Below are 25,126 nucleotides of genomic sequence, written 5' to 3'. Positions count from 1 at the left end.
GAAACTAAAGTTACTGGCAGCCAAAATGAGATAGAATTACCACAACTGTGTTCTGTTGTACCTTCTCAAAACAGAATACTATTCCACAGGCACCTCTGACCCTTGCAGAGCATACCGTTCTGTACAGTACAGTGCATATGATTACTTTAAATGTGTTGTCACCAAATATACACAGTTACCTTCAATGATTTATCTGATAATACATGCTAGCACCTAACAGATATTTTTGTAATTACAAAAATTCAGTTACCTTTTGTGATATTGCTAGTCCATTTTCAAATTTGCTATTTAGAAGAATAGTGAATCAGTAAACATTTCAAACTATGAATAACAGGGTAATGTATCTGCTTTTTAAAGAAAGTATCTTCAACTGTTTTGACCATCCAGATACCACAATGCAAGTGTTGATTCTCCTCTGAAAGCAACCCACCCTGCTTTCACAAACCTTAGGTACTTATGTTATTTTCCTGAAATGCTGGGCTACCGCTTACACTAAAACAGCAGGATGAAGATCTATCTAAATATTCTGCCTTATCCTGGTACAAACCACTATTTTTGCTTTACTGCTATGCTCCTGACTAATAAAAAACATGAACATTTTACAAAGGATCTTCATGGAAACTTAAGAGGTCTGTTGGCTGTCTTGTTCTGGCATGCACAGGCAACAGTACTGGGAGAAAACAATCACAAGGTAGTTCTTCCACTATTTCCTAAATCTTTTCAGTTTGACAGAAAGGGTATAGATGAATCATACATGAGGCATTCTGTTTATTGATAGCTATTCCAGGATCCAAAGAAAAGAGAGTATAGACAAAATACTTTCCATTTTATCTTCCAGTTTCCAAGTCATTCCTGATCTATCAAATTCTCAATCCTGGAAAGATTGCTGTGAAATTCAGGATGAGTAGGAACACTGCCATGGAGACAAGTGACCACTTCATTAGCCTATGTTAAGCATCAAGAGCCAAATGAACTACTCAGATGATTCAGTGAAGAGTTCTCACTGATTTGAAGCAGAACCTCTCCTAGACTTCCCTATCCAGCTTCTTCTATGGCTTTATTGGTTTTTCAAAGCTGATCTACCACACAAGCTCCTTGGCACCTAGCTTTGAGACAAAGAAGCTATGCAAAAATCGTATTTGGAAGCCTTTATGAATGATGATTCTGCCTACCCTAATACAAAATACATCTTTGTTTTCCCAACATTTAGAATGGTAGCATCCAGAAAAAGCATTTTTTCTTCTGCTAAACAACACATGCACAGACACCACCATATTAATGTCAACTGACAATCCTGAGGATGACTAGTACACATAATATAAAATGTAAGATCTTTTCTGCCTAATGCCATTGGCAGGCAGGATGATTACACTACACAACAGAAGTTCAAGAACCTATTTAGATAGCTCCCATAAATGCAATTCATTGCCTTAGAAATCAGAGAACGTCAGATGGCATAGGTCATAAGCAAACAAATGAGATAACATGCCGATTAGAACTAACACTTGCCTTAGGTAATCAGACTCAAGGCACTGACATCTATTCAGACAGACATAAAAAGGAAGTCAGGTTAAACAATTTTGGCAAATAGCACATACATTTGCATCTGTAAATGTACTAGAGGACCAACAGCAGAAAGTTAAACAAGAAAAACTTTTGCTACACCATTACCTTACTATATTCAGAGCTAAAAATGACTCATAACTTCCCCCCCATTTTTGACCATTTTTTTGTCAAGTGTGGATGCTAGGAGTTTGTACCTGTAAGAAATGTTCAAATTTCCTAAGATGTGAGTTATCTCACATTCTTGGAAAGTAAGTGGAAACCACAAAAATCTACTATGTTCAAAGATCATGGCACTTTTATCTAGAAATCTAATGATTTAATTAAATGAGATCTAATTAATTTAATTAGACCTTACTTATTGGTGTTTAAGTTAGCATTTCTGTTGTTATTTCTTCTTAATGTTCTAGTTTTCTGATCTTCCAAAAAAAGCAGAAAACAAATCACCTCAAGACACCAAAGACAAACTTGAAAATTTTACTTGTATAGTCACAGAAAAACTCTTGAAGAAATACTGTGCATTGCTAATAAATTTAAGTATGTTCGTAAAGCATATGATAGAATGGTGTATTGGAGATATGACTAGCTATTTAAGAGATGAATTGCGAGGAACATTGCCATGGAAATTGAATATAACAACTATTCATAGGCAGAAAAGAGTTATAAAGCTCAGTGGCATTTCAGGAGATTGACAGCAAGTTCTCTGTTAAAGAAAAACCTACAACAGCACAAAAACTGTGCACTGACATGACAACAGCATCCCCTGACTAGTAACAGATTCAGTCATGAACATTCCTCTTACAGAAGAAATCATATTTAGCAAAGAGATATACTAAAGATACGTGAAAGGTTTTAGTAGTGTGGGTCAACACAAAGACTGATGAAGATTATTCTCTCCAGATTCTCTTCACTTCTGCTGCGAACTCTAGAGAGAAAAAATCAGGCAGTCTTAGCATCTACGTTAATGAATCGAGGTGCTGAGCTCTTCTCCTTGGTATCCAGTGACAGGATGCGCGGGAATGGTTCAAAGCTGCACCAGAGGAGGTTTAGACTGGACATTAGGAAGCATTTCTTTACCAAGAGGGTGGTCAAACACTAGAACAGGCTTCCTAGAGAGGTGGTCGATGCCCCAAGCCTGTCAGTGTTTGAGGCATTTGGACAATACCCTTAATAATTTGCTTTAACTTTTGGTCAGCCCTAAATTGCTCAGGCAGTTGGACTAGATGATTGTTGCAGGTCCCCTCCAAGTGAGATAGTCTATTCTCTTCCATTACCTCCAAATAAGAATCACTACAAAATTAGAAAGCGAAATCCAGAAACTTGTATGTTTGTTAGCAGCAAGAATTTATGTTATCATGGCCTATCTGAAGCCATTACTTGCTATTGCAATAGAAATATTTAACAATAACTGACGCGCCATCACTGGTAAACATCATGTCTGAGTTTCAAAAATATGCCAGCAACTAACTTGGCGGGCAGTTAAAAATTCACAGACCATTTGATAAAACACATACTGTTTGGAAGAAAAGGCTTACCAATTATGTAGGATTATTTAGGAGAAACTGGCACTACTTAATGAAACAAAACATGGCCTTTCAGAGATATTTTATTTGGTGGTATCTTCTGGAGATATTTCATTCAGTGTTAACTTCAGTGATTTGGGGTGAACTTTTACAATCACAGAAAATAATACAGCCTATTATCAAACGGGAATAGCACAAATAATTAGCAGGCAACCAAGCATTTCAGATCACCACTAAGTCTGCCAAGGGAGGGGAAGGAAGATATATTAAAAACTCATGCAATATTAGCCAGTAATAAAAACCTGTTCATTATTCTCCTTTCATTTTAAAGGCTAAGCTTTTTGTTAGTATTCAGTATGGAGAGTTATGTGTTAAATAATTCAACCATTCTTTAAAATAACATTTATCTTAGAAGAACAGAGCTCAGCAGCTGCCTTTCTTCATTCCCCAGAAAAATCCCAAACCCACACAATTGGACTTTAACCTCATCCAAAATAAGAGCATGGAGAAGTACCAAACAGAAATCAGCCTGAGCCAACACAATAACATCACAGAGTTCAGGAGGCAAAAAGATGGAACAGAAGAGAATAAATTCTGATACAAGCTTTCCACAGATGCTCAAAACCTGTCCTTAGGCCTTTCTAACTGATGGCCAGCAAGCCTTCTCTTAGGTGGCTGAAGTAAGAAAATAATTCCTACATCCTCTTCCCAAGCAAGGGAAAATAATAGTTCTAGCCAGCAAGAAAGTCAGTTATTAAGAGATTGCTAGCATAAAAATTAGACAGTCTGAGATATCTAGCAAAGGTATGATTTACAAGGCAGATAACAAAAGTAATTTCACTGATGAGTGGGCATAGGTCAGAGAGCCAATTCTGCCATCAGAAGATAAGAGACCATTTTTGAGATTTCCATTAAAAACACACAGGTTGGCAAACTGCAAGTGTTCTAAAACAAATGTAAGAAGTTGTTCACTGTTTGGAAGTAATCTTTAGAAAAAAAGGATTGAAAGCTTCCAATCTTTACACAAGCATTCAGAATCTGTGAATAAGGTGTTTGGCTTTTACCTTCAAACTAATTCACTCATTGTCTGGGGCATGATCCCAGGGTGACATACCTGTCCGTGAAGTTTCCTGCTGGCCTGTTTCACTCCTTCTAATTAGCACTTAGCTTCGGTCCCTGCTCTGCCAACCTGTTACATGTAGAGGGATCAGAAAGCTGATCAGATGGAATGGAGCTGACTTAGCCGTATGGGAGTTATATCGGTAGCATCTTAAATGGATAGAGAATGATGCAGGGAAAAGAAGCGTTTGGGAGAAGTGACATAAAAGGGAAATCAAAAGGAATGTGGGAAACAGGCTATTGGATAGAGAGGATGCATGAAAAGGAAAAGAGGAAAGGAAAAGAGTACAAAGGGAAGAAGAGAAACAATAGTAAGAAAACATTGTCTTGTATTTGTCTCTCACCATGGAGTTGTTAGAGAATGGTAGGTTAATGCAGGGGATGCAGAGGGGGGCACTATGAAGCACACATCACATCAAATCACCTACAAAGCATTCTTGAATCATAAACGAAACAAAAACCTCCATCATTTCCACTAAACGTGCTCTTCTCATGACCTGTGAAAGCTTTCAGTCTCTGGAAAGGGAGGAAGGGGGAAGAAGAAGGGAGGCCTCAGCCATTGGCTTTCAACTGTCACCGTGAAATTAAAGCACTTACATTTTTTTATTGCCCAGGGTATACAAGTAACTCAAGTAACTGGTGAATTAGTTAGGAATAATAATGCTCAGTCAGCATGACCTTGCAAAAATAAAATAACCTGCACAGGCAGAAAACAATCTCCTTACTCCTTAACATTGTTTCTACCATCACCAGTCGCAGTGCAAAACAATTTCTGCTTCAGTACAAGAACCTTGCTATTCATAATATGAGTTTAGATAGGAAGACTAGCAGAAGAAAATAAACCCTATTATATTTAACTGAAACCCTAGATTTGGTAGTAAAACTTTTTCACAAATCCCTTTTCATTAAAACATGCTGATTTCTCAAAACTGAATTAATTCACAGGCACTTGATGCCAAATCTCTTCAAACCCAAGAGAAAAGTAAGAAAATCCAGAGCTCTTAGAGGCTAAAAGCATAATTCCTATCCACAAATCATTTCAGGTGCTTTGATTTTTATTATAAGTCAGAATTAAAATGAACTTCAAAAAAATATAATATTCTTTCTCCACCTGTGTTGACTCCCAGTACCAGTGTTGCCTGTATATATATCCATATACTCAGGTCTAGATGCCTGTGTTTAAGACCAGAGAGCAAGAGGAACACCTCTGAGTAAATCCAGGGGGTGGGGGGAGAAAAACAGAAAAGATTTTCAAAACAGACAGAACTAATAAGCTCAACATTCTTTACATTAAATAGTTAACTTCTGCATTCTGCTTTAACTGCTAAAAGTATGGAAAGTGTGGGTATTTTTCCCCTTAAAATTTTCCTGTCTGTAAATGGTCACATTCCATTCATCCTCCTCTGCTGCTACTTTATCCTTCTTTGTGATTTTGCTCCAGTTCCTATCTACTTTTGCTTTTTTCTCCTCAAAACACACATGAGACTTCAGGACTTCCCAAAAGATGTTCTTAAACTTCCCTGATCTTCTAAAACTCAGCATCATTTCTGTCTGTCTCTTTTCCTGCAAGATCAAATATGTCAATAAAAATGGTTGTTAAGAATTGTTTTCTGCTGGATATGAGATGGGTCTCTTCACTTGAGACAAACTGGTTTTATAAAGGTCTAAGTCTCACAATGACCAAAATTCAGGCCTCTAGCCCGATCAACAATAGGTGTCTTTCTCTGTGAAAAGATGTAATACATCACACATATAACTGCAACTATACTACAAAACCAAAAATTATTTCAGTCAGTATTCTCAAGGGTTCATTTATGCATCCTTATACTCCGTTGCCCTTGTATTGTTGCCTATTAATTTATGCCCCCACATAAAATAAAAAAGCAGTATCAGCTATCTATATCAGTTTCACCCTTTTCAGTTAATTAGCTTTAATTCTTATTTCCCAATTAATAGGTCTACAATAATTTCTTTTGCTCTAAATATACTATTTATATTTTCTCAACTACAAAAGCCATTGAGAAAACTGCACATTGCTTAATCCAGGAAAGTCAGTTTAATAACAGGTGCAATAAACATTCCATAAACCCTGAAATTTGAACATTAAATTAGACTAAACAAATCTACCCCATATTTTAAAGATGAAAACCCTTTATAAGCATTTATGCAACAAAATTAGTTTTTTGTTGGGTTATAAATTTCTCAGTATGCTAAATCAGAAAACACAAGTTCTAGAAACACAAAACATATCAGATATTAATTTCCTGTAACAACAGCAAAGAGATATTCTTCGGTAAAGTCATTTCAACTAGAAAAGGTAATTTCAAATTTAGCTGTAGTAACTCTGCATAGCTTAACCTCTAATATTCAGGAAAATAGTTCTGAGATGCCTTTACAATTGCTTTAGATTTTAACAGCATTCCAAGACATCATAAGTACTTCCTACGAAAGTATGAATTTTCTTTACCCTAGTAGTTCTGCTTTGAATTCAAAATAGCTATATACTGGGGGGGAAGTGGTCTAATTGCTCAGTTAGTTTGTGGTTAGCTGATGTAGAACTTTCAACAGAGAAGTTAATCTTATTTCCAGATGAGAGTGTCATCACCCTTGCTAAGATCTACAATATAGGAGGTAGACCAGAAAAAACCTGTTTTATCTGGAAAACTAAATACAAATGTTTTCTGTGAGTAACTGTAAAGAAAGAAATATTTGTCAAATTTAAAATAATAATCAAAATCAATTCCTTGTTTTACAAGCCAAAAAAAAAGTCAACATGGATGATGTTACAGTCACTATCTGTGCCAATATACAATACACATTGCAGTGTATCCATTGTATCGAGTCAACAGGAGCAGTAGTAGGATGGACGAGGCCATGCTACTGACTTCCTTTAAAGCCACCTTTCCTGCTTGAGAACCATTTACATTAGTTTTTCTGGTTGTCTGCAGTTCTTCTGGTGACTTCTCCCCAGCCCAGTCATATACCTTTATACTGGCAGACATGGTTCAAGAATATATCATGCCTTAATTGCACTAAAAAAACATGAGTCACAAATTTTACTAGAATTTTAACATATGAACATCCTTGAGAAAGAAAAGTAATCCAAGAGCTCAAATCAATGGTTGAAAGGTTCACAGAACTCATGCAGTCAGAAAAAAATCCTCCCTTATTTAGCAGCACATGATAGTACACACAGGAAAAAACCATGAGCTGATTCCTGAAAACTACCACCATGGATTAATCCAGAGTCACACATAATACAAATTAGATTGCAACCAGTTGAATTTCAGTAGTCTGAGGAACTGGAAAAATCAGAACCAACACTGCAAAGTAATCCTGACCAAAACAAAGATTAGGTAGTAGATGGAATGATGAGTGGAGAGGGAGGGTGAGAATTTCATTTGAGAGTGAAGGGAGAAAAATCCATTTTTACACTACTTACTCCTGTAGGCTGAAATATCAGTCCATCCACTTCATGGCTAACTTCTCTGGCAAAGCTTCCTTCCAGGAGCTGTAGAACAAAAGGAAAAGAAATCTTTTTTCCATAGAGAAATATTTCACTTAGAAGCCTGCACATCAAAGCAGATTATATGCTACTACTGCAATCATTTGCTAGTAAACTGCTTATTTATGGTTCAACATTAGAGCCTGGGAAATGTCAACATAGAAAGCTTCAACAAATTAGCAGTTTTTACAAAGAACACTCAAGGCTGAAACAAGTTTCAGGGAGGCGAATCCTTACAGTTCTATTCAAGGAAAATGCCTTTGTCCAAAAAGAAATACAGAGAAACCAAGATGATTCTATACACTAAAAGATGAAGAAAAATCAGTTCTGATACAGGACACCACAGTCATTTATGGCCAAGTAAAAAAACACATTTGCCACTTTAACATGCAGGTAGCACTTACTTTAGATTGAAACTATGTATGGAAAAGTATTTCAGGGCATCATTCAAAATTCATGTTTGGCAGACTCCCTTGACTAGGCCATAACCCAGTAACACAGCTACGCTACTGCAAAAAACCTGTCTGAATTAATTTGGATCTTGAATATTGTGGTTTACATCTTCAAAGACTGTAAATTCCATATGGAGGTGAATACATCCATCAAGATGCGTTTACCAGAGAAAAACCATCTAACTAAACAAACTAATGAAACCAGCTAGTCAACAGTTATGAGAATTGATGATACTCTTCCACGTTAAATTATGACTTGCCTAAGGATAAGCAAATAACCAATGAGAACTACAATTTACACTAATAGCAAAAATTAGGAGAATTACCAAAATACCTCTTTATTAATTTCAATTTATGTTTTACTGTAGAGATGAATAATCTACCCTGAAGTTGTAGGTGGTTTTAGTAACATTTGAAAAAAACCTTTGACATTTAAGTAACCACATGGTCATAAACATAGCAAATACAGAACTCAGTAAAACAGTCAGTTCTGAAAGCAACATTTTGGCCTAAACTGTTAATTTTGTACCATTTCCTTTCTATAGTTCAACTTAACTCAATGGCCCACAGACTAAATTATTCAAATGAAGTCAGTAAAGGGCAAAAATATGACAGGAGTTGAGAATTAACATTTGTATCTTATTATGGGCTGTACTACTCAAAGTAGTGCACTTATATGGTTCATGGACCAAAAGCCCAATGGCCAAATATTTCAAACAATAATAATATAACATGATACTTCACTTAAACATGTAACTGTTTGCACAGAGTAATTGATCTTTTTTCTATAAAAATCCTACTTTTTTTCCTTATACGCATAGTCATTAGCATATTTGTGCTTATAGCTGCATCAACAAATACAGCTTTCACTATTCTTCACATATTCAACCTAATTGAAAAAACACACTCTATGAGAGTACTTTCAAGTGGTAAAATACTTTAAGAATATTTGATTCCAAGTAAGAAATCATCCAGCGAAACTCAATTTTTCAGTAGAGAAAGCCCATACTTGGAACTTGAAGTTGTAGCTTGCATTTATCTGCTATCATTTTGAATTCTACAGCTGAGGCTCACAGTGTAATGCATCCTTTACCAGATGTCTACCCAAGATACCAAAAAAAAAATAAAATTTCCCAAATTCTTTCATAAATTCATTGTTACTCTTTGGTTCATCAGAGCAATGAGTACACTGGAAAAATTATAAATTATAAACTGCAAAGGAATCCCTCTTATCAGCCTGACACCCAGTTTCAGACTTGAACTCATTCTCATTTTGGAGGTCTACAGTGTCCTCACGAAGACATCTGCTCCCAAGTGTTAATTAGATATCAAAGACAAAAAGATTTTAAAACCAGAGCAAGCCTCAACAGATAACTAAAACTCTTTGTACTCCCCATTATTCTGCTTTCAATTCTCAGTTATGCTGCTTTCATTCTCATTAGGTCAATTACAAGTATTTGATCACACTCTAGAAACAAATTTTAACTAGAAAGGATTAGCAATTTGGGGGAGGGGGAGAGGGAAGTGGGAAGGAGGGAATGGAAATTTTCTCTGAGCTTCTTCCCATACATATTTTCTTGAGAATTAAACTATTTAGAGGCTGCCTGTGAACAGCAGAATATATACCCATTGAATATGGCAAAGTTTGGAATGACACAAGAATGAGCAGAAAAGGAACATTTGACATATAAGCAAGTATTTTTGACACTAAAAAAATAGTTGATATAAGGTTTTTAGGTTTATGAACTTAAAATGCAGATATCATGGTTCATCTTTTAAAAAACAATGTTCAACTTTCCACACATGTTAAAATTTCTAATTAACTTGAACAGTACAGTCTTTTTTTAATCGGCACCATGATAAATGGCACACCTGCTTGGCTGGAATGACTGCCAGGGATCAGATAAAATGCAATGCATCTCAATGACATTTTATAAAAGATGGGTAAATGAAGCATGCAAGCCAATTCTTCTGGCATGCTATTCCTTGTTGCTTCATGGCATCTATTTCCACCTGTGAACCCCTTCATTCACTTCTTGCAGCTTCCTGCTTCCCCCTGAATATTGCAATAAACCATATACTCATACTACGGTGTTTTATTTAAAACTTTTCTTTTCTTACTTTATAACTAAATCCAATTAAAAAAACTACTGCTACATCTAATAATATTCCTCTAATGAAAAGAATGCTATAATTGCATGGAGTGAATGGAGCTGTATGACAAGTAACAGAATTTCTCCTTGCTCTTTAACCACTGAGATGAGGATGTCACCAAAGCAGCACTAATAACCTGCTGAAGCTGATTTTGCTAGAACACTGAACCAGTCAGCAGTTCTTGAGTAGATAATTGAAAAACCACACTATACTTATCAATAAAGAAATCACTTGGCTCCTCCAGCAAGAAGAGAAGAAAATTTCAGTGCATACAGATTCCACATAATGCTAGTAGGTTTTTATTAATGTTTCTATAAATCTGAGGCAAGCCACATGATTCTGACAAGTTTTCAGATGTTACTTTATTCATAAAAAAAAGTCCAGTAGCTACTACTGTGCCTTTTTCTTTCCCTTACAAAAAAACTCCCACGGAAACACAACATGCTGTGAGAGTTATGTAGATTCCAAAACATAATAATGAGTCTGCAAAGTCATACTCACTTTCTACAAAATAATTTGGCTAAGGTCCTTACACACAACTATTCTCAATCTGCTGTGTCACAACACGCAAATATTCCTAACCATTTTGTCCAAATTTCTGATTCAAAACTGATAGTGCTTGTTAGCCTACTGAAATACTTGGAGACACAGAAAAAAATCCCTTTGAATTTTATAATACAAGACAAATATATTTCCATTTTCCTTGCTTTTTCAGTTTCAGAACTGCTATACACTTCATTCAGTTTTAAGTCAAGCTAGAGCAACTCTGCCTGCACCAGCCCCTAAGCAGTTTTTCAGACCCACCTTCAAATTACTGATCATCTACCTGTTCACTCCACAGCAAAAAACTGTGAAAGGGAACATACTTTACTCAAAAGTATTAGTAACAAACAAATTACCAATTGAACTGTCATTTAACTAGAATGTAAAACACCTTCAGACATGAGCTTACTGTCATTCCTAACTTCACAGAGCCAACACCTTCACTGGCTCAGGTTTCAGCCCAACTTAAAGGACCATCCCTTCCTCTGATGATGACAGCCATCACCATCAGACTACAAAGTAATTCTCACATCCTGACAACTGTCAAGTTTTACAGACATAAGCTCATAAATCTCTGTACAGGTACTGCAGATTCTTTAAACTTATTATACAGTCTTCTAAAAAAGATTCAGAAGTTCCCGGCACCAATAACCACCTGTTTTAAAAGCAAACAATTATTCTGGCTCCTCTCCTTCCACTTCTCTTTTAGACATGGACTGTTCTGTTTTTAAAACAGGAGATCACTCCTGGTTTATTTTTACATGAACTTGTTTCATCTTGCTTGCTAGTTTCTGTATTTTTCTGTATTTACATGACAACCTCTTCAATAGCCCTGCCTCATCTCAGTATACACTCTTTCATGAAGTCTTAATTATCCAAGTTCAATATAAAAATTATTTACTTTAACACTGGTTGCTGATATATTTAAGACACCCCAGAAAAAGTTTTACATCCAAAGTGGGAGGTACAAATGCTTTCAAATGTACAGTGGTTTAACAACATTCAATAAAACATACCTGAATTTAATGTGTCTGCTACTAAGAGAAGGATTTTCATCATATGTTTGCTAACCCACAAGATAAAAAAATTAATCTCTATTATTACATACAGAAGTCTCTGAAAAAAGAGAGAATCACAAATCCAGCTGAAGACCTGTGTAATAAAACCAGTATTTCTATCAGGTAGCCTCCCTGGATTTAAGTTTAAAAAAAACCAAAACCAATAAACCCAAAACCCTGGTTAACAAAACTATTTTGCTTAAAAATCAGACCTGAAATCTGGATCTCCCTTGTTATGGGTAGAAGAAAAATATATTGAGAATAACCTAATACATAATATCTTCCAAAATACTGTTTTTGAATGACATCAGAAATCCTACAGAATTGACTTCTTATATTAAGATCAGTTAAGTTAAAATAATGCAAAATTAGTCTGGATCAGATTCATCCCAACTATCACACTTCCCAAAATCAGTGAATCAGTAACAGGCAGTGATGGAGCCATCATCCAAAATATTAACAATCTAAACTCCCAGCTTTCAAACATTATGTTTTGAAAAGGAAGCCTCCTGGAAAAGAGTAAAACGTGCTGTTGGTGGGGTATAGGCTTCCTTCGAGATGATACACAGGGTACTGTGCAATGCTTGAAAATATTATCAAACACAGCTTGATGTCAGCTGAAGGAAGCTGGTCCTTCTAAGCTACGGTTGTATTCTCTGCTCCTTCCTTCTCCCCAGAATCTTTCCAGTTTCCTCTGTCCTGCAGCATCATTTCTTTTTTGGTTTGTTTTGTTTCTAAAAGCAGAGAAGGTATCAAGAACTAAACAGCTGCTTTCAGTCTCAAAGCAAAAAGGCATTGAATAGCATGTGAGTAACTATATACTGGGGCAGGGCGGGGGGAGTTTCATATATCATTTAAAAATAAAACTCAAAATCTCAAACTTTCCACAAATAAAAGTTGGCTAATTTGCATTTCAAGAGAAACAGAGCCCAAAATAAAGTGTTACCAGAAGTTTTGATTTTGGTTCGTTGACTGAAATTACTACAAGTACATGGTAAAACTTTCAGAACAGTCTTTAGTGACTCTGGGGAACACACGGTTTGGGGAATTAAAGGGAGCACACACCTTCTGAAAAATGGAAAAAAAAGGAAAGAAAAAAACCAAAATGAAACCCTCAAACTGAATCCACTCAGACTTCTACCTTGTTCATACTCAGGATACCATTCACCTCACCTAGCGTTAGCATTTGAAGTAAAACAGCTGACCAAAACAAATCTAGTGTAAATTAACAGTTTGGGGGGAGATGGGAGAGGATCAAAGACATACCTCTGGCAATTCCACTGCTTCCTTCCTTCCCTGCCCAAAACCAGACATAGCCTGGATAACCAGTTCAGACTAACTTTCAGACAGCTATGAGGATGAAACCCTCTCCTCTCACGCATATTTAAGTTCCTCTTCAAGTGATATGCTCAAGCGCCAAGTTAATTTTTTGGAAAACTGTACAGTCTCAAGTTACAGCACGCTGTGATAGAGAACAACAATCTTTGTTAAGTTGTTCCAATGAAGTATTGCATGTGGAATTAAAAAATTAATGCCTATTTCTCAGCATTTTTTTTCTTCCTTCAACTTTTCTTCCCTGTTCCTCTATTTAGACACTGACCAAGTCATGTTAGTGTTTTTTTAAGCAAAGAAACAAGCTTCACATTTCAAGCATTTCACAAGGAAGCAGATGTTACTCTTCAAATATTTCAATAATGTCTCCTCTAAACTCACAATTTTCTTCATCAACTGAAACCATTCCAGCTAGACTAGAAAGAATATTCCAGAAGGGCCACAGCAGCAAGAAAAAATGCACTCCCTTGTTCTCCTCCACGGGAGTCTCCTTTCAAGATCTCTGGATACGTGAGCACTTGCCAAAGTATTTCACCAGCCAATGGCTCATTACAACTGGCTGCTTGACTCAAAGTGGCTCCTTCCAAGTAACTGTGAAGGTCCTGAAATCAAGGGCCATGGTCTCAGGAGCGTGACTTAACACATGGCCATGCAAGTAAATAGTTCTGCTTGCACTCTGTGATTCCAAAAGCTGTAACTAGCATTTCAACATTAACATTTAGTTCCCTTACAAAAACGCAAGTAATCCATCTCTCATTTATATGATTTCATGTTTTTCCTCCAAATCAGCTACAAAAATGTTGAATAGTAGATTTTCAATAATTTAACATGACCCTGTTTCCTTTGCATTATTCTAATTTCCTAATCAAAATATGATATGCTACCTTACGTCAAATAAACGAGGTAAAAACAGTATCAGCTGAAGTGTATCTTTACAGCAGGGTAAAGTCCAATTCTACAATGCATCCTCAATTATTCATTATATTTGGCTGTATTTATCTTAAAGATTTGGAATTTTTGTTTGCTGGGAAACCGGCAACAAAAAGGCAAGAAAGGAAATGCAGCATGATAACTGAGAGTACAATCAGAAAACCACAGCTCATACTAAGCAGTCTTAAGCTAATACACTTAAAAAAACCATTAAGTTACAAAATATTTCCTGGCCCATGCTAACAGTCTAAAATATGCATAAAGGAAGAGCAAGATCAAAAACTGTAGAAAATAAATTAAAAACTGAACTCCCTAAGAAGTAACTATTTAAAGAAGTTTCATATGCTAATTAAGAACCAACACATACTGAAGAATAACTGCCACATTTTCAGTAAACCAGTGAAATTATCTACTTTGCCCTAACTGCATAAGAACACAAAGTATAAACTTCTCACTTGCTCATTACTTAAAAAGAAATTTGATGCTCTTGGGCTGTAAAATCAGTGTATAATTCAAATTGGATGAAAATCATTTAAAACAATTTATGCTTAAAGCTCAAATCCTAGCTTTCCCACAGACATCCACTCAAGATGCTAATTCAAGATGTAAACAGAGGAAAGCTGAAAACATTATTTTGTCTGTACGAATACATATATCTCGAAAGCACTTGATGTTAACCTGTAACTCAGGATTAAACAAGAAGAGTAAAAGTAAACTCCAGAGGTTCATCTGTTTAACAAAATCACCACTATTTTGAACTGTGTCATCTGTGGTAACCGCTGAATCATACTGTGATGAAATTATACCAGATGACTGCATAAAGACACATGGGAATTTTCTCAGCTGATAAAATTAAAAAATACATACTTTTTATAAAATACTATTTTACAGAAAGCTTTTCAGTTTGTTAATCTACTAGAAGCTCTGAAACCAATCATACTGAAAGACTAAGAATAACCTCTTTGCCAAGTTAATCATACAGAACATTTTGGCTCAAAAGACATTAAAAACACCTAATTACTGCAATGGATTTGTTCCCTATAAGAATAAAAGCAGATAATGGCAGCAATGTGAGACTGATGTTCACTAATATGATCAAGAGACTAATTATTATCCATGAATCATTTGTAGCATTCAAAACTTGATTAATGTCAGGTCAAGTTTAACATGTGATAGTTTTTATTAGTAATGCTCGGCTATCCCACAGCTTGTCAGTTTAAGCGAGTGCCATCTGTTAGGTGTAGGAATAGCCAACAGCCACAACAAAAGCACAGTGGATACAACTGGTCACTAAGTACGTTTTAAGAATTCCGTGAGGGAGCTACCCTAGTAATTTTAAACACACTAGACCAGAATCCAGCACAAAAACACCTGCTGAAGATAGGAAATCTGTAGCCCAAAAAAGCGAGCATGCAAGGCAGGCTTTTCTCATTTTAAAGCTTGACCAAAGGCACGTTTAGTAATACTGAATTTAGCTTCACAGATTGACAAGTCTCTAGTAACAAAAATTCTTTTGCAAGAGAAATATGCATAGCTTCCTCTTTATACTCCTTCACCATCTTTAGCAAGCATTCCTGTACAGAATACACTGTTTTACCCTTTAAAACATCACTCATGGTATTCAAGTACATATGGCCCTAACTAAAGGCTCATGTAGCAAAAAACTGTTAGAAGACAATGAACCTGAAATTCATATTCCACAAAAAGATGTTTACTGACAGTCTCCCACTCGTTCTAATTACAGACAATGGCAAGAAGAAACTTTTTCGCAGTAGGCTCACTTCCTAGTATTTCACAGCACTTTGCGGGTGGCCAGCTTTACCGTGGGTCACCTCTCCCATGTACAGCCCGTTCACAGCTCTTGCAGCAGGACAGGAGCTCACCCGCACACCTCCACTGAACCTCCACGAGCTCTGCACTAATAACAGCGGGAGCAGCAAGGCAGAAATAACATGAAATGGCAACAGACAGGTGCATGCACAGAGAGGAAGGAAGGTGACCTAATTCTACCTGGGTTTGCTCCCGCACCTATGTACTCTCCTCTGGTCTTAAAGTAGTTAGAAGCTCAGCAGGAGCATTGAAAGAAACATTTCTTTATGTCACAGCTACCACAGCTACAACAGCCCTCTCAGGCGTATTATAAACATGTTCTCATTTGATGGCTCCCTTGCATTCTAAGCGGATGAAGCTGAAAGGATGCAGATTCAGACTGCCACTAGCGTAACTTATGGTCTGTACTTCAGCTCCAAGTGTTCTGTTTTCTGGCTAAGAGCATGATGTGCAAGGCTCCCAGACTCCTTGATGTCTTGATGTAAAAGCCAAGTATTCTGAAGACTTGATGCTAGTAGGCCATAGACCATAAATAATATCGTAATTCAAAGAACCATAACTACGGTACAGTTTCTTCCCCAACCATTTGCCCATATAATTTCATAGCCAATGACTGACAAGGACCCAAATTACTAGTGCCTGGGCAGTAGCATTCTAACTAATGACACCACTCTTCATTGATTGTCTTTTAGAACAATTCTGCAGAAAAGTCTTTATCGGAGTCTATCCAGAACAGGAAGGCAATAGAAATTACTGCTTATACTCATGTGATGGGGAACGAGCAACAGCTCCAAGGAAGAAAGCCAAAGAGAGTCATTCCTTCATGTTTCACGACATGATTGAAGCACCTCTGAAAAAAGCACGTTATTCCACACACTGGACTCTCAGAGCTTTCCCAGCTCCTACTAGAACTGCTGCCAGTTTCACAAGGGAGTGTTACAGTCTGCTTTTTTTCACAGAGAACTTAAAGCAAGAGAAATTATATATATATCATCTTCTGAAACCTGCTTCTTAAATCTTTTCTACTACCCCTCTAAAAGACTTAAAGAAAAGCCACTTCCAGATGTACGATTAGCTGAAAGTTACTGTAGCCTGTGATGGGATCCAATCTCCAATATTGAGAAGATGGAAGAACTGCACTAGCTTGATTTCATTACCCAGCCACAAGGGAAAAAAATGCTATAGTGAACAACAATAAAACCTATTGTGGAGGTGGCGAAGAATAAAGTTTGATGGTTCTATTTTTGTTTTTTTAATCTCTTTTTGGTTTTGTAGCTAATTCATTAACTGCAGTCTTTAAAGATGCTACTAACACTAGCTATATGCCATGTTCCTTAATTATTTGGATAGAGACATTTCAGAAAAATGTGGAGCACGCTGCAGTAAGAGTCCCACTGAGCTATCACCAGTTTGCTCGTTCTGAATGAACAACTCCAAAGGTCATGTACTTAATATATTCAAAACAATACCCAAGAATAACATGAGCACTATGTGTGTTAATGCTTAATTTGACAGCACATCTGCATTCCTGAATTCAAAATAAGCATTAGGCATTTCTCACTGTCAATCTCTTCTCAAAAACACAATTGAGAAATTGACATCAATTAACTATGATGTTTTCAAATGCTTCTTCCAAGTAAGAGAAATAGGCTGCTTCAAGAAACTTTAATTGACTTTTGTGATAGCTTCAAAATGGGAGAAACATGGATTCCTCTAGGCTGTGAGGGAATGCCTCTGCCAAATAGCAATAGTATTTCATATTTATTTTGCCTGATGAAGATACATTTCATGGCTTGGCCATTTAATTTACTGTGCTCTTGCCAGCTCTCTGTTTCAACCTGCAAGGTACCGTCAGTTTTTCCTTTTAGGGATTGTGATTTTGTCCATATCACTTTCCCCATGCTGTCCTACCTGGCAGGGCACACCTGCCTGAGACTAGAGTCCTGCTGGAGCTGGAGGATGTTTAATAGGTGCCACTAGCAAATTCTTTGACCTGTTTACAAATCTACAATCTGTGACATTCCTGAATGGATGGCAGATACTCAGTGAAGTCTGTTACCCGATGTCCAACTGAACAAGATTCTTCCACTAATGTTTAGAAGGTCCCTAATACTCTTGAGTTTGATCAAATACAACATTCAAAAGTTCTACTGATGTCAAAGGAAAAAACAACATTGTTGAGTGCAATAGGGCCAAGTACATTTTAATTTGTTGTTTAAATGATCTTCCAGTGTTACAAGCTTGATAGAGTTTAGCTGTTATCCAGCCCCTATGTAAACTGCTACAACATAATCCAGTCTCTAGCTGTCAAGAACATGGACAAGCCTGTTTTAATTAAATCAGATAATTAAGGATCATGTTTTATTAAGCATTTCCACTAAGACTCATCAACAAAGATAAATTTGTATATACAATAATTCAATTAGACCTAAAATGGATATTCAAGAATTAAAGTCTTCATACATTTACTGTTACAATGCCTGATTCAAACTGGGCTAATGTATTCCACTGGGAACCGATACAGTGATTTTAACACAAAAATTAAGATTTAACATTATATTCTGGATGTTCAAAAACATCTGATTCTTCTGCTACACAATGGCACTTGAGGGCTTTATTTGCCACGAAGTTGAAATTAAAACTTGCCACTGTAAGGCCATAACAGTAAAATGCTAAGATTTTATTATTTCTCGGTTTTAAAGAAAAAGATTAATTTTTTACAGTTTTTTTTTGCAAAACTGGCCATATCACAAGAAAAGAAAGAGCTAGCAGGGATGTCCTATAATCTTGTATCATAATAAATTGCTTTAAATTTCATCTCCATCTTTACAATTTTCTTTGTGCTTTTACTCATTTTATCCAAATTAAGCGCATGTCTCTTGAACATCATTCCAATACGAGAAGGCTGATGGCTTCCCTGTGGAGCTGTATTGCCAGAAGGCAGTTTGGAAAGTGACAGGCTGTGAAGTGGCACGATGGACAATATTAAACAGTTGCCCCTCAATTAATGAGTGGAGTGACCCACTTAGTCACCACAGCTGAGTCCTCTACCTAATTCAGAAGATATCAAACATACCAATTCAATTGCCCATATTGGGATACCAACTGGTAATTAGGTCCAAACAGATCTGCATGTCCTCTGTTTTGGTAATACACCACAAAACTGAAAGTAGAAATCACTGTTAAAGACATTTTTCCTACTTAGAAAGGTGTATTATTTCCATTGCACAAAATGCAGAAAAAATAATTTACAAAAATGTTAGAAAGTTCAAAGCTAAAGTTAAAATGTTAAAAGCTAAACTGAATAAGTACTGTTCCGACATTTAAACTTACCATGTGCACCAAGCATAATGCTTCATCCATATGCCTTTATTTTTCCACTAGTTTCATTGTTTTCTTTCCCACGCTATAGTTTGGCAAGTCAGTATTTAATTATATATTCCACATCTGAATTTTTCTACATTAATTTAATTTGTAACACTAGAAATATCTAACACGGACCACTAGTTATGAAAATAATCCTTCATGGAAATATTCAAGACTGTTTGTTTTAACTTCAGTAGATCATTTTCCAAAAAATGTGAAATGTAACTAATGTATGAATAATTTCGTAAACCAAAAGCAAAAAACTATTTCCCCTTTTCCCTAACCAAAATTATACTGTGCTGAAATAGTATACTTGACCTTCAACATCACAAATAATAATAATCAAAAGCAAGTAGCTTAATCCTCTTTCGTTAACTCTGGGAAATGAACACAGATTCTTGTTCATGAACAGGTCTCCTCAAGTGACTCCACCAGAGCAAGGAGACTGAAAAAATAGCCATAGCTGAGTCATTTTTCTTCCCTACTACAAGGGAAAAATCTTCGGGTGTAAACCAAATCTAACCAAGCAACTGCAGCCTCCCTGTCCCAAAGAAAGCAAAGGAACACCCAGAGGCAGGTAGACACCCCACCAGCCCTGGCCTAAAAAGTCCCTGCTACCCTCATCCCCCCACTGCCAGAAATTATGTTTACCGAACAGTATCCATGTCATTCCAGTGCTGCAGCTGGTTGCATGAAATAGTTCCAGTTCAAGCACTGAATTTTAAGTGGTAGTAACCTACATTCAGCTCAAGAGCCCGACTTTGGTCATCTATTTCATGTTACAAATTACAAAGCTTCCACATGGTGTGTTTGGCTGTCCTTACCTTTAAAATTCACATGGTAAAATAATTTTAAGAAATCAGGCTGAAGTACTACATGCTAGGATACAGGACAGCTGCCAAGTGAAGATTTCAAGTTCTAATATAAGCATAAGGTAACATCATTCCAGCTTCTTATTCACTACTTGTTTACTAGGTTCCTCTGGTCAACCATTATTTGCATTTACAGGAAGAAAAGCACTCCAAAAAGAAGATTTGAGTGAAGATAACCACCAGCACAAAAGCATCTAAGAGTGGAATAAGGCAGTACTGGTTTTACAACATTTGACTTTCCATTTTGGGGGAGATGGGATAGGACAAAGGGAGGAAGAAATATACAAAGTAAAGAAATAAAAGTAAACAGAAACAAAATGGTAGAGAGGAGATGGGTTAGAAGGTAATTAAAAGGAGATGCGATGATAAACAGGCCAAAAACCTGGAAAAGAACAGATGGAGTGAGGACTACGGTGTAGGCCAGTCACTGAAGAGTGACTGCCAACTCTGGGTCAGGAAATGCAGGACTGAAAGGTAAGCCGATTAAGCTACTACTTAAGGCAAAGAAAATAAAAACAACAACAACAAAAAACAGAGGAAACAAGTCTTTTGGCATTAAAAAAACCTACGGATGGTAACATTCCCCCTCCACCAAGATGTGGAATTCACAATCTCCAATAATTAGGCAGAGATTATTTGACACTTCTGCTGCTGCCATTGCTGCCACTGAGTTCTTTCATCTTCTGTTCCATGACTGCAAACCTTCTCCACATTTTTGTCTATAGCCTACTTGGCGACACAAGACAGGGTTTTGTGGTCAGTTAGTTTTGGGTTAACAGCTCTCTTGGCAGACATGGATGAGCTATGTCCACATATACTGCCTTTTATCAGGGTTCATTTTTTCAGGCCATGCAAATACTAGCTTACAGCTGCCTCAGCTGCCTGCGAAATACTTCACACCAAGATCAGCAAGTCATGTACTTACACGATCTCCTTCATTATCAGAGGTCCACAGCCACTTAATTTTCCAAAACGAACCACCTCAACAGTAGCTGTACATTTATTGGCACAAACTTTTAAACATTCCACATTTCCTAGCTACAACAAAAGCAGTTTGAAAAAAATAAAAATAAAAATCCAAATGTCAAATAAACCAGGAGAACAAAATAAGTCATCTGTCAGTTCACAGATTTGACTGAAAACTTTCGAGAAGATCCTAGACCATTTAATCTTCTAGCAGAGATTACTCACCTTCATTCTAATCCCTCTAGGACAAGCTGTCATTTTAAAACCAGATAACAGTCTAAGAACTGACAAGTCACTGACATACAGCGTGCTAACATTTGAAAAAGGTTGCTCATTTGACCTGTATGATTGTTTAACCTTCAGCCCTATTGTTCCACTGAGAGTGATGGGCACAGTTCTCCATGGGATCATGGACTGCACAGAAAGGAACTTTTTTCCTCCTCCTGCTAGACAGCATTTTCACTAGACAATAGGTTTTAGTGATGACATCCGGTCTGGGACTGTCCACACCAAAAAGTGTTGCAAAAGAACTGTGGGTTGGTTTAGGCAGTGAAAGTCAAGACGTGCACCATTTCCAAGTGTTTAATTATTTCTAGGTACCTGTACTTCCTGTTTAATATAATGAAGATAAAGCCCTTGTTGAAAATCCTAAAATATTTGTATAAATAAAAGGCTAAGGATCTAAGGCTAAGGATATGCAGCATATAAAGCATTAACCTCACTAGTTTTTAATACTTTAGCATCAAGGAAGCCTAAACCAGCTTCTTCCACAGACTGCTGCTATCCTTACATGATGGGTGGGAGAGCTAGTAGATCTGACATTGTCATCTCCTTGAATTCTGATGCACACTAATAAATGAAAAGAAAGCAACCTATGCAACAAAAATGACCAATTGTGCAAGTGTAATGACAAACAGCAAAGATTCAACATCACTCAAAAATATCTTTCTAAAAGAATTTGGAAGTTATATTAAAAGGCAAAATCGCTCACAGAGTACATGTTCCCAGCTAACACTAAAAGAGTAAACTATGTTTAATGATTCTTTGATTATACAGGCAGGCAAATTTAGTGATACTGCTTTCTCCATCAATATCAAAATTCAACAAGCTAACATTTTGAGAGATTCTGAGAATATACAACGCGTCCCCAAGTGACTGTCCCTTTCTTTTCTTCCTCTTACCACCAAAACTCAGTCTTATAAAATCCAAACAAAAGTCCATTAAAACATCCTAAGATAACTTTCAAGACAACATTATAAAGATATACCATTGTAAAGATATAGCCCTTCTTTCCAAAATCTAGTACCAACAACAAATGTCAAGGCACAACTATAAATGCTGCCATACTTTAAAATTGTACTTTAAAAGTGCATGTCATCTCACAGTAAATTGATTTTCAGACTAGGAAAAAAAACAGCCAGTACTCTAACTCTGGTATTAAAGTCCCAAATCCATAACTCTAAGAACAATTTCATTATTGGACATATTATATAACACAGTACAAAGTTTACTGCTCTTTCAAGTAATTACTTCCACATTGTCACTGAAAATAACTAAACCTATATGGACAACATTAGTTTTTCCCAGTATAATTAAAAGTTTTAGCCACTTATTCTGCTATCAAATATAGTGCTGAGACTCCTGGCCTTTTTTTTGAGTAATCTTCCTACAATCCACCCAAGCTAACACACATTTACTGATACATGCTATTGTTAATAAGAAGAATGGCCAATGACAGCTTTCAATATGGAACACTATGTCTTAATTCAGGTCATAGAAAGGAATGATGGAGGGAGGCTGTGAAGGGAGAAGTCTACAATATTTACTTTTGTGAGGTTCAAACTGCGTCTTGGGAAAACATTTCAGAAATTGAAGTTTCTCAAAACAAAAATAAGATGTGATGTGTGGTTCCAGCTGTGGTAATTCAGAAGTACACTTGATTCTTTTCTTGACCCTAAGCAAAACCCAGCTATGCTTCAAAAAGAAAAGCAGTCCAAGACATACTCCAAGAATTTTGATGAAACACGTTCTGACCAGTGGTATGGGTTTTCCACTTCTTCAGTCTTGAATATGCTAGTGCAATCAGAGATCCATCTTACCTGCTGCCAAAGACTGCCATGTCCATTGATCTTTCTTTGAAAGTAACAAGCCTTGGGGATGACCTGAGAAGCTACATCTTCTGTCAGTGAAATACAAGAACTGGAGGTAGAGAAGAAACCTACACTTAAGAAAACACACAGCTTTTCTGGGACCACTCAAGGGTGTAAATCTTTAAGAACCTCTAGTCAAGAAAGGAAGGATCCTGTTAGATGCTTTTTAAAGATGAAAGGATCCCGCTGTTCTTGGAGAAGAACAAGAAAAACAGCTAATTAAACATAAGGAAAAGATCTGCCTAAGCAGGTCCCATTTGTCAGTTCTTTAGCAGCCATTCAGCTGCCACCATCTCTGAAGATGGATTGATGGGTATGGTGAGTCAATCTGAATACAAGCAGACTTAGAAGCTAAAAGGAATTCCTTGTCTCCCTGCAGACCCTGCTGTGCTGCACACAGAGTTGCTAAACCCTGTCAAGACATTTGTCATTGATGCAAAGAAAACCCAGCTTGCTCTTTCAGCTATAATAATAAGGTATTCATCGCTATGAGTACATTTGTTGCTATAGTTGCAGAGATGACTGAATAAACATAGAAAAAAGATCTTTTGGGCAAAGCAATACTATTTTTAGATAGTCATCTTTCAGAATAGGGCAATGCTTCAAAACAATAGTCTATTCTGACCACATATAATGAAAAATTCTGTTCATGAAGTTCTGATGAATATGAAGATGTAATCCTGCTTTCATTACCCTAAGGAAATGTTACAGGAATCACACTCATCAAGTTCACAGAAGTAATGAAACAAAAAATGCATTTTTGAGGTAAATAAGAGCAACAATAATTCTTAGCCTAAATACTACTCTTTTGAGAATATATTTTATGAATACCATTCTTTTGAGCAGATACAGTTTTGAAATATATTTTGAAACTACAATGATTTCCCTTATATGTCTACCAATATTGCCTTAGATAAAACTCTACATCAATGCTGGTAGTACTACCTAAAACTCCTTACAGTTATCATAGGGCATACAAACAATTCTTAAATATTGACATAAAACTTCTTGCTTACTGAAAACAATGATCAGATTTAAAGCCTCATTAGAAGTCTTCTGTTGTAAAAGTAGTATAATGAACACGCTACACTAGATAACAGTGACTTCACATGAGGATGAGGATTGTTTAAAACCTGTAACATACATTGTACAAAAATAAAATTTTAAAACCTATGGTTATTTCAAACCCAAAATGCACAAAGCTTTAGAGCCTGCCCTGATTACCACTTAAAAAAACCACCCTAAAACCAAACAAAAAAAACATCCCGAAAAACCAACCCAACAACAACAACAAAAAAACAAAAAACACACACCAAACCCAAATACCCCAATAAATTAAAAGCTTATAGATACTCTTGTCTCAAAGATGTTTTTAAGGTGGCAATAATACATTAGGGCGAGAATTTGTTGACTGAACTGCATTTGCAACACAGTAACCTCAAATGCAGTTCCAATGTCCTTCAAGTTTTACCTGGTACTGCAGACTTACTGATACCTTCAAATACTGTTTTTTAAAAACTTGAGATAAATAACAAAAAACAAAGAGATAGCCATGCTTCACACTTTCAGATGTCCTGCTCTCTCAAACTGTGGAAGTCACCATTGCATCTGTTCCAAGGGTATATTCATCGCTCAGAACAAAACAGCAAAACTCTCAGAGGAAAAGGAACCCTCAGAAAAAGAAAATGTGCTATATAACTGTAGGGCAAACCAGCCATTAACTTTTACTCACTCTAACTGGGGGGGGGGGGGGGGTAACTAAA

General features: G+C 36.5%; 1 protein-coding gene across 1 annotated transcript in view; it reads right to left on the bottom strand.

Annotated features, from left to right (window-relative positions):
• Positions 1–25,126, bottom strand: part of RNGTT (RNA guanylyltransferase and 5'-phosphatase) — a 173,417-nt gene that overhangs the window by 83,123 nt on the left and 65,168 nt on the right. The window contains exon 11 of the mRNA XM_010565702.1: positions 7,648–7,716. Within this exon, the coding sequence (XP_010564004.1) occupies positions 7,648–7,716 (69 nt within the window). The remainder of the gene's footprint in view (positions 1–7,647; positions 7,717–25,126) is intronic.

This window comes from Haliaeetus leucocephalus, unplaced genomic scaffold (assembly GCF_000737465.1).
Source record: "Haliaeetus leucocephalus isolate CR32 unplaced genomic scaffold, Haliaeetus_leucocephalus-4.0 Scaffold195, whole genome shotgun sequence".
NCBI classification, from domain to species: Eukaryota; Metazoa; Chordata; class Aves; order Accipitriformes; family Accipitridae; genus Haliaeetus; species Haliaeetus leucocephalus.
The sequence above is the reverse complement of the archived record's forward strand: the minus strand, read 5'-3'. Positions and strand labels throughout refer to the sequence as shown.